At 36.4% G+C, this 13,728-nt stretch overlaps 1 protein-coding gene across 1 annotated transcript in view; it reads right to left on the bottom strand.

Annotated features, from left to right (window-relative positions):
* Positions 1 to 865: 865 nt before the first annotated feature.
* The window catches only part of MDFIC (MyoD family inhibitor domain containing), an 87,115-nt gene continuing 74,252 nt past the window's right edge, over positions 866 to 13,728 (bottom strand). Inside the window, exon 5 of the mRNA XM_049641718.1 lies at positions 866 to 2,439. Within this exon, the coding sequence (XP_049497675.1) occupies positions 2,192 to 2,439 (248 nt within the window). The 3' untranslated portion in view covers positions 866 to 2,191. The remainder of the gene's footprint in view (positions 2,440 to 13,728) is intronic.

The raw sequence follows: 13,728 nt of genomic DNA, 5'->3' as shown, positions 1-13,728 counted from the left end.
CATAAATAGGAAAATAAAATTCTGCTATCAATTAATGTTCTCTGTTAAGGAAAAACATTACTTTAAAAGTGCTAATATTTTCATTGCAAATAGGGGCAGAATATACTTAAATATTAGATAAACCACTTGGTTGAAAAATTTTGCATGATAAAAAGTGACATTTTAACAATTCTAGGTCATTAGAAGGCTTTACATATCAATACACAGATGATATTCTTATATCCTAATATATACGCATAAGTTAACATTGGGTATATGTAAATATTCAGATTCTGGTTACTATGAAATAGTACAAAGATGTTCTTATATTTAATGTAACAAATGAAAGACACTCTTGAGACAAGAGAAAGACAGCTGTTTCCTAGAATTCTATTTAAACCCGACAATTTAAAGGTTGTGTGTGTGTATACACACGCACATAGCACTGAAAAGGGGATTCAAGAGTTTGCCGACTTTTTAAGTCCTTTCAGTAATGACAGAAGTAGAACTAGGTTTTATCTCAAAGGAAAAACTGTAGGTGACATTCCTATGCTTGAGGTTTAAAACCTTTCTGAAAAGGGTAGGTTTGTTAAAGGCTTCCTAAAAAAATGCATTTGTTTTTATCATGAGTTTGAATTTCAACTAGAAGAACTGAAAATAACTATTAATCCAAAAGTGCGCTTTCAGAATTTCTACGAGGAATTACATTAACTCAAACCAAACTACAATTTTGCGGAGACCAGATTTAGTAGGAAAGCACATAGTATGGAAATGTACTCCCCCTTTCATCTGGGCTACATGAAGTTTCTACGTCTTACTATGTACTTAGTCTCATAATTGACTTATTTCTTTACTCTTGCAGCATCTTCGTAACCTGTCCTGTTGGTTTAATTTAACATAAAATTGCAATAGTGAAATCTGGTCACAGTAGTGGACGTCAAGTTTCCCACGGCTTTGGAAGGAATGGTTTACATTTAAGATGAGCTGTTTATAAAATATAACATTGGTTATGAAGCAAAACAAACAACCTTCCTTCCCTATAAAGAGACTTAAAAAATTCCCTATAAAGCTCTTAAAAAATTAAAAAAAGAAAACAAACATTTTGAATAAATCAAAATCAGAATACTGGGATTTTAGTATTAAAAAAATCACCTAATTTAAATGCAATTTGTCAAAAGCATTCCACGTTCTTCATAAAATAGAGCTATTTTAATAAATCATTATGTTCTTGCCAAAAACTTTATCACATTTAAATTATGTGTAAAAAGTTATTGTGTAATTTTAGTTAAATTTGATAGTCTTAAAAAAAAAAAAGCTGTATTCCTGCAACTAAAGAAAATACATACTTAAGGCATTTTTCTTTCGACTGCTTCAGGACAGACACAGTTCAGGCTCCCCACCTAAAACTTGGTCCTAAATCTAATTCGTTCAAGCCATAGATGGATCACTCATCCTAAAAGGCCTCTTCAAACACCATCTTTTCCTTGAGGCCTTGTGCATATTCCAGTAGACAAGAGCTGTTCTCTGTGTATTCCTGGGGCCTTTTCAGTCTTTCTCGTGCATAATCCTCACTTCAGTATGCCTTGAGGAATGGTTCATACTGTACAGGTCTCTTTGCTCTGTTAAACTGTACACTCCTCTAGATGAGAGTTGAATGGCATCCGTCTCTGCATCTGAGCAGGCGATTATACACAGGAGGAGCTCAATGTCTGTTGAACAAGTGGAGAAAGTGAGAACAGAGCACGGAGATTAGCACAGGGCGCCCAACTACGGTGTGGGTTTGTTTCCCAAAGTTCACTTGAAAGGAAAGAAACGCTTACTTTGAACCATGGAGAGATAAACATCAAAAATAAACTGTCTGGTTTAAATACCCACAGAGAAATAATACGTTTGGAGCAAGAGGCTCCTAGGAATTGTTAAAAGAAATAGAAATGTGTATAAAAGGAGGAGACATTTAGCTTTTTTTTTTTTTTTTTTTTTTTTTTTTGGTCAAAATGTCCCTCAGTCATTGTAACCTAGGAAGTTTACAAGTAGTTAAAATTTCACATATTAAACCACGTAGATTTGGTTAGAGAAGGCTTTCAGAGATTACTTAATGAGTTAACAGTGCAAATACTGGCTTGCTTCATGAGAATCTTACCATGGGCTTTTCTGCCCCCTTAAAAGAAAAATCTTAAAACTCTCCAGTTTTAACACAACAGAAGATAAATATCTATGAAGGAAAACAAATTCCACAGCATTCCATACAGATTTCCAAACAGTCTGATGATTCACAACAGGCATCCATGATGCCACAATCCATGTCACAAGGGCAGTTACAGTCATCTCCCATTTCATCTCCACAGCAACAGCAGCAGGCTTCTGAGGTGCAGATGCCACACGAAGCTTGGCCCAGGACAATATTGCAGAGGGTCAGGAATTCACAGAACAAGCAGGCCAGGATACAGTGGACACAGCAATCTTCATTTTCAGTTGGGAAGGGACCACATATGAGAGAAAGAATGAACACAATTACATAAGTCAGCAACGGACGGAATTAATAAGAATTGATCAAAATAAGGAATCCGGAACGCAGTGACAGGCACTCCTAGAAGTCTTTCCGGGGGCTGGAAGCTCACAAAGAAACTTAAGTTAAATTTTCGAGGAGGAATCTTGAGACGTAGGTATTGCATTCAGGAAAAAAAAAACAAAAAACAAAAAAAAACAGATCATTGTTGTGTATACTGCTGCGTGCTCACAGGTTAGATTTTATGTCACCTTCATACATTTTGCCGTGGTCCTGGTCCTAGGTTCCGCTTCTCTGTGTCTCTCACCCATCGTCCCTATATGCTACTGCTCTCTATAACAGAGGCTCAAACAATTCTGTGACAGTAAAGTCCTTTAGAAGTAGAAATTTGACTGCTCCACCCACCTGCTCCAAAATTGGAAGGAAAAAAAAATTCAATAGGATACATTCAGTATATTATTGAGTACATCATGATGTATAAGGTACTTGAAATGTTCTAAAGAGCTAACGAGCTAGATTATTATGATATTAAGAAACTAGTGTTTAACTGGCACTAAGCCAGTTCTATTCAGTATGCCTTCAAACAAATACTCCTATTTAACCACTCGTAACATTTCTGACCTTAACTTTCTATTCTGCTGGGGAAAGCTTGTATTTCAAAGCTGAAAGCGGAACCTACAAAACTCACTTGACATTGAAGAACATTTAACTGAGTATTATGAAAACCCTAAGAATATTACTGATCATTAGATTATTTATGTATTAATCATAAACTACACCACACATCAAACTATCTGTAATGGATCTATCGATTTTATTTATTTTTTATTTTTTTTTTAACATTTTATTTATTTTTGAGACAGAGAGAAACACAGCATGAACGGGGGAGGGGCAGAGAGAGAGGGAGACACAGAATCGGAAGCAGGCTCCAGGCTGTGAGCCATCAGCCCAGAGCCTGACGTGGGGCTCGAACTCGCAGACCGCGAGATCGTGACCTGAGCTGAAGTCGGACGCTCAACCGACTGAGCCACCCAGGCGCCCCAAGGATCTATCGATTTTAAAGGGGGGAAAGAATGGTCATCCCACCTAGACTCAGAAGTAGAGGGTTATATCTTTGAAGCCTCCTTTAGTCCCTTTCTAATAACTATATTTTCCTCTCCTGAGATATGATCAATGTCTTGAGTTTTGACTCAATCTTTCCCTTACTTACCATTGTACTTTTTGCAACAGTGAATGTGTAAACATCCCTACATAGCCGATCAGAAGGGAAATGATACCTTATGAATTCCTGTGAGTAGCATTTTTTGCTCAACACTTTGTTTCAGATTTCCCGTCACTGGTTCATGTCACTATAGTTCACTTATTTTCCAGGTGTTGAGTATCCCAATTGATTTAATATGCCATAATTTATTTATCTGTACTATTTATGAATATCTTTGTCATTTCCAGTGTTTCTGCTACTCCAAACATCACTGTTGGGAATGGTTTTGTGCAAGTGTCTGAGAACATACATGATATATAACTAGCAGAACTGCTGGCTCATGGGATATGCAAACGGGTTGTCCAAAGCGATTGCTCCAGAGTTTACTCGCACAAACCAAGTTTGAGAATGCTCACTGTCTGCATCCTCACCAATCTTGGGAACTGTCATACTTTCATATATGCCCATTAGGTGAGTGCGAAACAACGTCTCATGGTGGTTTTACTTTGTATTTACTTACTTAAGTTGGGACATCTTTTCATGTTTGGCCATTCATGCGGTCTCTTTGAAACACGTGTTCAGGATGTTCATGTTTTCCCCTCATTTTTCTATTAAGTTGTGCTTTTACTAATTTGTAGAAGTTCTCCCTAGGTTCAAGATACCAATCCTTTCTCAAAAATGACTGTGGCTTTTCTTAGGTGGCTTTTTCTTATGGCTTTTCTTAGGTTATGTGGCTGTTCTTAGGTTAAAGTAAAATAAGAGACAGATGAGTGAATTTTCAGACCTTGAGAGTTAAATAAAGAGAAATCCAAATCAAATCTTGTTGTTAGCTAGAGATATGGGATTGATTATATGGCTAAGGAGGAGGCATTAACAAGATCTGGTAACAGAATGAAATAAAAAGTTTTAATGGCTGATTCAAAAGAAGGGGAGCCCAGCCCTGCCGATAGGGAGGGAGAAAGAGAGAGGGAGAGGGAGAAGAAGCCAACAATCAGGAGGGAGAGACTGAATGTGATGAGTAAGAAATCAACAGCCTTCAGAATAATTCCAAACTAAACAGCTCATTGCTACTCACAGGATGTCCCTATTTGTTGGCAAATGAAAATCCCTTCCTGATTTTAGATGATGACAGTTGTCATACAGAAATAAGAAGCCCTAAGCCCAGAATAGGATCTGTCCAAATTCCTATTTTAGCCAACAAGATTCACAAATCAATTTAAGTCTGTTAAACCCCCTTTGTATTTTTAGCAAACAAAATGAAAAAATGAAAGTTCTTAGCTGTAAATAGATCAAATACTCCTTTCTAGCCTATCTTCTACAACAAAATGTGATTTCTGTAACTAATAGGTATGAGTGGTTGTCTTTCATAGAATGGGAAGCCTAGCATAAATAAAGGAAAATTATCTATTTTCATATTAAGAAATATGGTATCTTAGAGAAAATGTTTTGATTATTTTTTAAAAAACTATTTTAGATACTTTGTACTGATCTCTATTTAAGGCTTTTTCCAAATATTAATTCACTTAATTTTAATAATACTCTCAAGAGGCAGCCCTGGTATTATCCATATTTTACCAATATAGACGTAGAGAAAATTGAGAACATTTGCCCAGAGTCATACAGGCTGTAAGAAACAGAGTCGGGGTGAGAACCAAATGGTTCGCAGGGAAAGGCCCTGCTCTAATCCAGCATGCTGTGTTGACCGCAGGGGTGGACCGCTTGGTTCATCTTCCTTGGGGGAAGATCAGTTATAAACCCCCACCTTCCTGATTTGTCTTGATCTGTTTTTAGCCTTGGTTCATGTCCCTTTCCTTTCTAAAGATGATTCTGAATTTCACCTTGAATGAAGAGTTGATAGTAGAGGTTAACCTTCAACAACTAAGAGCAAAGTTTATGAGCTGGAGAACTGATACACTGCCAGTAACACTGTGGAGACAGACATCAGAAGGTGGGCAGCCAAGAGAGCAGGTCTCAAAAGACACAAATCTGTACATGGAAAACGTAAACATTAAAGTCCACAGTTATAGGAACAAAAGCAGTGAACAGATTATGTAGGAATTCTGGTACAACATGGTAATGACACAGGTTTTAAAAGAATCAATTCTCTAGGTCAATACTAAAACTAAAAAAATAAAAATAAAAATAAAAAAAGACATCCTCTTAGAACATAGGTCCTACATAATTCACTAGAAAACCATTTTGAGCTACTCCGAAAAACCAATCTATTAAAGGGCACCTTTAAAAAAGCCACAAACCAAACTGCACCTTAGAGATTAAAGTGATACATGTACCACACACACAGTCCTTACCTGTACTTTAAAAGAACTTCCGAGGTATGAAAACAACAAAAGAAACAAAAGCATCCCTAGATCCTATCAAATCAATTTCATAATCTGATTTTTATTCCTTGCCCAAAACATTTCTTTTCGTTGGGTTCTAGAAAGAGCAGTTTGTGACTGGGTCAATGAAAAGGTTAAACTGAGACAAAATAGCTGATAGAGTTTCTTCCATTGTCACCCCCACCACCCCCAGGGGAATCAAGAATCATAAAAGGCATTACAATGTTGGTTTTATCTGAAGCAAAGAGAAGATTCTAAGAATTAGCAAACTAAGAAGACTTCAATAGAGAAACTTTGAAAAAGAAGAGTTGTCTGCATCGATGATAGTTCACAGTCAGAAATAATTTTTCCTCCCTGTTCTTGAGGTTTTTCATTTTTATGGTTTTATTCAGTCATACTTGCAGTTTTTGCCAAAAGCATTTAACCTCTGAGAAGCCAACTAGGTTCTGGGAAGGATGCCTGTCCCAAACTGGGCCAAGCGAGAATTGCACAATTCAATGTGCTAGTGAGAGGGGAACTCAGCACAAGACTGACAGCTACTGTAAATTGAGGAACACAAAGGCACATACCAGCAGCCAAGTATCTTGCAAGAAAGCATAAAAGGAAAAGTTTAGTGCAACATTTGATTTAAAAAAACCAAAACTGTTATGAATGACTGCAGACACAAACCCAAACAAAATATCTGAATCCTATAAAAGGTCATCAGTGTTAAACCCCTGCAGCTGGTCTAGCTGGAAAACATCTGGCTGCCCCAGGCCTTGAAGGCAACAACAGAAACCTACTTCAACAGCATCTTAGGTGACTATGGAAATGTCCGTGACTGGCCCAAGGGGCTTTGGTCTGTTTAAAACGACACCGAAGACTCATTTTGCTAAGAACATGTTAATTTAATAATGAAATGATCCCAGATTGATTTACTTAAACATAGGTGGCCCCAAATGCTCAGAAAATAGGGGGGACAGCCATCAGAAAACTCTCTGCACAGCACATTCAGCTCTGTTATAAATGAGTCTATTACATTTCTTGAGTTTTCTTTTTTTAAGATGTGGTATGACAGATGCTCTGAATTTCTTGGAACAAAGACCCCAAACAGCAGAGTACTGGGAAGCGCAGAGCAGTGAATTCTGAGAACAACCCACAAACCAGATTTGTATGTGGTTTATCTCGACTAATCTCTAATAACGTTTCCTATGTCTTCAATGCTTGAAACGACTTTCTTAACCAAGTCCCCAACAAGTAAACTATATACTGAGAAACAGAAGTTTGTTAACATTGTTAACAGGCTAACAGTATGCCAAAAAGCAACTGCAGATTAGAACATGAGCAGTCAATTATGTATAATTAGTCATTTGATAACTGCACGGAGACCAAACCTGACTTCACACCCAAAGCTACAGAGAACCCCCACGTGTTCCCATGTCTTGACCTGCTAAGGCTCACAACTAACAGGGCGTCCAAAGGGGCTCCCCGTACAGAGGATGCCTGATTGGTTGGTGGCATTCTTCTTCCCAGACACTGCTTGACTGCAACTGTTGTTTATCAAGGCAAAACCAGAAACCAGGCTAGAAGTGGGGGTAAGTAATCCTGAATTGCAGCCAGGATGGCTAAGTTAGTATCTGGCCTATGTGAAAAGCTAGCTGTGAGGGATGAGACACAGACATCTCCAGGGAGTTGTGCTCCTCAAGTGTTCATAGGGGCAGGAGATATTTACTAATACAGCACGGTAGCTCAGCTCCAAGTAGCTCTGAGTCTCCCAGCCAGAGGACGCACAGCGTTCTGGCCTACATCCTTAGAATGACCCGCTGCCTGCATAAATTGGCCTGAAGCGTACCTCCTACACAGAACTCTCTGGCGCACTGCTGTCCCCGTGAGGCCATGCATCTTAGCCAGAACACAGTCAACATTTTCCTAGTGGGGAAGAAAGGGAGTTAGGTCAGGAGGTAAAGGAAAGAGAAGAGCGATATTTTCCACTGCAGTACAAAGAAGACCACACTTAGGAAAACCGAACAATTCTCTTTACTATTATCTTTCCTTTCGGCAAACTCAAAAGAACCTTGGAGAAAAAAAAAAAAAAAAAAAAAAAGGCACCGTTCTCCCACGGCCCAGAAAGGGACTCCTTGATAATTTTTCTAGCACATGTCCAAATTCTGGATTCCATCCTGTACCTATGAGAGGTGCATTTGCATTTTACATTACAGTAGGTGCAAGGTATAGATTTTTTTGCTTCTCTTATCCGTTTATCCTGCTGCATGCTCCATGGTTGATTCATTGAACATTCCAAACTCTCTAAGAGATTTGATCCAGTAATCGTCAGTCATTACTTAACTGTAGGACTGAGTCAAGTAGTCCTTTCTAAAGAGTCGCATCTTAAAAGTCTTAGGAACATAACATATACACCTGAACACCTTCCCCTCCACCTCAGGAGCTGTACACAGAAATCTGAAGAGGACTAAAAGCTCAGTTAGTAGACGTGTTTATGTAAAGCATTTTACATGTTTAAAACATTTTCTGTTGTTGTCTACATGCCATTACACGTAGTTAAAATATGGGAAGAGAAGAGGGTAAAGAAAAGCTAAAAAATATAGGTGATGCACATAACATGTACATTAACTTACCGAATCTCTACAACACTAAGATCACAAATTTGATAGCTGGTAATAACAATACTGTCCTCAGAGGGTTACAGTGAAGAATATTGATTAACCATCTGAAGTGGTAACCAAGGTTATCACTCAGGTCATGATCTCACAGTTTGTGAGGTTGAGCCCCACATCAGGCTCAGCCCTAGCAGTGCAAAGCCTGCTTGGGATTTTCTTTCTCCCCTTTGCTGCTCCTCCCTTCCCCCCCCCCCAAAATAAACTTAAAAAGTACTCAAGAAGGGATTTATCATGTAATTCTTATTAAATGTTGTTACTGTGATAGCTATGAAGATAATAGAAAAATATTTATTTTAGGGAGGCCACACCTCTCTACCTACCAATAGACTTCATTCACTCTGATTACTACACCAAAATTGGGCCATTCCATTTTAAACTAAGGAGGTTTTATAAAAGGCTCAGTTCATAGTTCAAACACTTGAAAACAGAGACCCAAAATGGCAACTTTAAGAGACAGAATCTGCAGGAGTGAAGCAGAAATCTTCCCAGAAAAAAATTAGTAAATCTTGTGTTTGACTACAGCAGAAGACTTAAAATAATCATCTTTTTCCATATTTAAATGATCCGTTTATTTTCTCAGGAAGTTAGAAGGCATAAACACAGTAAGACTACACTTTATCTGAACCTATTCAATGCTGACTTTATTCAGCCAGCCAGTTGGAGTATCTCTAATCCAAAAAGTTCAATAAAGAAGTTGAATATAACTCTTAGAGAACCAAATCCACTTTAGACCTTAAAAGCATTTTCCTAGAAAGAATATGTCTGACAGTATCTCCTAAAATTGGTCACAATGGCATCTATGCCTAGGAAAAAAATACACTTTTTCATTAAAACTAGAGGATTTACGTTCTTATGACTGTGTAAAAATGATCTAAGGAATGTCTCCACAAACCTTAATGTTTTTCCCATTTTTCACAACTGTGACTATTTCACAATTACCGTTTCAGTTTCCCCTCTGATCTGTGCATGCCTAAATACTGCACAAGGTACTGTTATGAAAAGAAATCTGTTTAAGTCAAATAGTACCTAATAGGGTGATCCTGCAAAAGGTGCTGGTGGTGATGATAAGAACAGTAAAATAACACCTTACTGTATCACATGCTTTTTATGTATTTATATTTATTGAGGTATAATTGACAGACTAAATTCTACTCCTGAAACCAATATTGCACTGTATGTTAACTAGAATTTAAATAAACATTTGAAATGAAAAAAATATATAACGTATTAGTTTCAGGTGTACAACATAATGACTCAATATATCTGCACTGTGAAATGATCACCACGATGTCTAGTTAATATCTGCCACTCTAGTTTTTTTCCTTAGGAGAGCTTTTTCATATCTACTCTCTAAGCAACTTTTAGATATGCAATATATTAACTATAGTCAGCATGGTGTACATTACATCCCCACGGCTGATTTATTTTATAAGTGAAGTTTGTGACTTTTGGACTCCTTCATTCATTTTACCATGTCCACCCCCTGCCTCAGGCCACCACCAATCTGTTCTTTGCGAACTCATGGTTTTGGTTTTAGATGCCACATATGACTGAGATCATATGGTATTTGTCTTTTTCTGACTTACACACTTAGCATAATGCCCTCAAGGTCCATCCATATTGTTGGAAAGGTAAGATTTCTTTCCTTTTTTTATGGCCGAATAACGTTCAGTTGTGTGTGTGTGTGTGTGTGTGCGCACACACACACACAAATATATCCTATATATATCCATCACATCTTCTTTACCCACTCATCCGTTGAGAAACATTGTTTCTATATCTTGACTATTATAAATAATGCTGCAGTGAACATGGGGGTGGATATATCTTTCTGAATTAGTCTTTTCATTTCTTTTGGATAAATACCCGAACTAGAATTAGTAGCTCATATGGTGGTTCTGTTTCTAATTGCTGAGCAACCTCCATACTCTTTTCAATTGTGGCTAAACAAATTTACATTCCCACCAATAGTGCACTTTTTCCCATAACCTCAACAATACTTGATATTTATTGTTGCTAATAGCCAATCTGACAAGATCGAGGTGGTATTTCATTATGGTTTTAATTTATATTTCCCTGACGATTAGTGATGTTGAGTGCCTTTTCATGTACCTGTTGGCCACTTGTATATCATCTTTGGAAAATTATCTATTGAGATCTTCTGCCCATTGTTAATCAGATAGTTGGGTTTTTTTTTTTTTTTTTTTTTTTTTTGCTTTTGTATTGTAAGAACTCTGTCTATATTTTGGATATTAACTCCTCATTATATAGGTTTTGGAAATATTTTCTCCCATTCGATAGGTTATGATTTTGTTTTGTTGGATTCCTTTGCGGGGCGGAAGCCTTTTAGTTTGATGTAGTCCCACTTGTTTATTTTAGGCTTGTTTTTGGTGTCAAGTCTAAAATCTTAGCACAAAAATAGAAGTCAAGGAGTAGCTTCCTGAGTATGTGTTCTTCTAGAAATTTTATGGTTGCAGATCTTAATAGTCTTCCATCTATTTGGAGTTAACGCTTGTGTATGGTACACAATAGTGATCCAGTTTCATTCTTTTGCATACGGCTGTCTAGTTTTTCCAGTACCATTTACTGAAGAGACTTTTACTCATTGCATGTTCTTGGCTTGCTGTCAAAAATTAACTGACCATATATACATGGGTTTATTTCTGGGCGCTCTGTTCCACTGATCCATGTGTCTGTTTTTATGCCAATACCATCATGTTCTGATTACCATAGTTTTGTAATATAGGCTGAAATCAGAGAGTGTGATGCCTTCAGCTTTGTTGTTCTTTCTCAAGATTGCTTTGGCTATTCAGAGTCTTTTGTAGTTCCAAACAAACAAAAGGATTATTTGTGCTATTAATGTCCTTGCCATTTTGATAGGGATTTCATTGAAACTGTAGATTGTTTTGGGTAGTAAGGACATTTTAACAATATTCTTCCAATCCATGAGCACAGAATATTTTCATACAGATTTAAGTTGTCTTAGGTTTCTTTCACCATGTCTGGTAGGTTTTCAGTGTATAAGTCTTTTACCTCCTTGGTTAAATTTATTCCTGTGTATTTTATTCTCTGATGCATTTTTAAATAACATTATTTTCTTAATTTCTCTTTCTGATAGTTTGTTATTAATGTATAGAAATGCCACAGATTTTTCATACTGATTTTGGATCCTGCAACTTTACTCAATTTGCTGATGAGGTCTAAGTTTTTTGAAGGAGGCTTTACCGTTTTCCACACATATCTGTGTCATCTGCAAATAGCAATAGTTTTACTTCTTACTTTCCAATTTGTATGTCTCCTGTTTCTTTTTCCTAATTGCTCTGGTTGGAATTTACCATGTTGAATAAAAGTTGTGAGAGTGGGCATCCTTGTTTTATTGTTGATCTTAGAGGAAAAACTTTCAAGTTTTTCACCATTGAGTATGATGTTAGCTGTGGACTGGTCATATATGGCTTTTACTGTGTTGAGATACATACACTCTGTACACAATTGTTGAGATTTTTTATCATAAATTTTATTTCGAATTTTGTCAGAGGTTTTATGTACCTATAGATGACATTTTATTAAAATGGTATATACTTTATTTTATTATCCTTCATTTTATTAACATGGTATACACATTGATTTGCAGAAACTGAACTGTCCTTGCATCTCCGGAGTAAATCCTATCTGATCATAATCTCTGATCTTTCAACTGTACTGTTGAATTTTGTTTGTTAGTATTTTGTTAAAGATTTTTCCATGTATGTTTACCAGGGATACTGGCTTGCAATATTTTTTCTTTTTTTGTGGCATCCTTGTGTTGTTTTGTATCAGGGTAATGCTAGTCATATAAAAAATGAGTTTGGAAGTATTCCCTCCTCTTCTATTATTTTGGGAGAGTTTGAGAAGTATTGGTGTTACTTCTTTAAATATTTGGTAGAAATCACCAGTGAACCCATCTGGTCCCGACTTTTGTTTGTTGGGAGATCTTTGATTACTGATTCAATCTCCTTAGTAGTAATCAGTCTATTCAGATTTTCTATTTTATTGTGATAAAATAAATAGGTTTATTAGTTACAATAATAATAAATAAACCTGGTAAATTTATGTTTCTGAGAATTTATCCATTTCTTCCAGATGGTCAAATTTGTTGGCATGTAATTGTTCATAGTAGTCTCTTACAATCTTTTGTATTTCTATGATATCAGTTGTAATGTCTCCTGTTTCATCTATTGAAGAGGATTTTTTTTTTTTTTTTGGTGAATTTAAAGGTTCATCAATTTTGCTTATCTTTTCAAAGAACTAGCTCTTGCTTTCATTGGTCATTTCTATTGTTTTTTGTAACCTCTATTTCATTTACTTCCACTTGATCTTTGTTATTTCTTTCTTCTACCAACTTTGTTCTTCATTTGTTTTTCTAATGCTTTGGGGTGTAAAGTTACACTGTTTGGATTTTTATCTCTTGAGGTAGACATTTATCATTATGAACTTCCCTTGTAAAACTATTTTTGCTGCATCCATTAGTATTGCTGTGTTGTACTTCTATTTTCATTGTTTTGGGGTATTTTTTAATTTCTCCTTTGACCCACTGGCTGTACGGTAGAATATTATTTAATTTCCATATATTTGCGAATTTTCTATTTTTCTTGTAAATGATTTCTAATTTCATACCACTGTGGTTTGAAAAGTTGCTTAATATGATTTCAATCTTCTTGAACTCACTTAGAATTATTCTGGGGCCTAATAGGCTCTATCATGAAGAATATTCTATGGGTACTTGTAAAGAATGTATACTCTTGTTACTTTTGTGTGTAATGCTCTGTGTATATCTGCTAAGTCTATCTGGTCTAATGAGCTGCTTAAGGACAATGTTTCCTTATTGATTTTGTGTCTGGATGATCTATCTATTGATGAAAGAGGTATTAAAGGCCTGTACTAGTATTGTTATTTCTCCACTTGGGTCTATAAATATTCGTTTTATATATTTAGGTGTTCCTGTGTGGGTGCTTAAATATTTACATATGCTATATTCTTTTGTTGGACTACCCTTTTTATCCTCATATG

Source organism: Panthera uncia, chromosome A2, assembly GCF_023721935.1.
Source record: "Panthera uncia isolate 11264 chromosome A2, Puncia_PCG_1.0, whole genome shotgun sequence".
In the NCBI taxonomy this organism is placed as follows: Eukaryota; Metazoa; Chordata; class Mammalia; order Carnivora; family Felidae; genus Panthera; species Panthera uncia.
The sequence above is the reverse complement of the archived record's forward strand: the minus strand, read 5'-3'. Positions and strand labels throughout refer to the sequence as shown.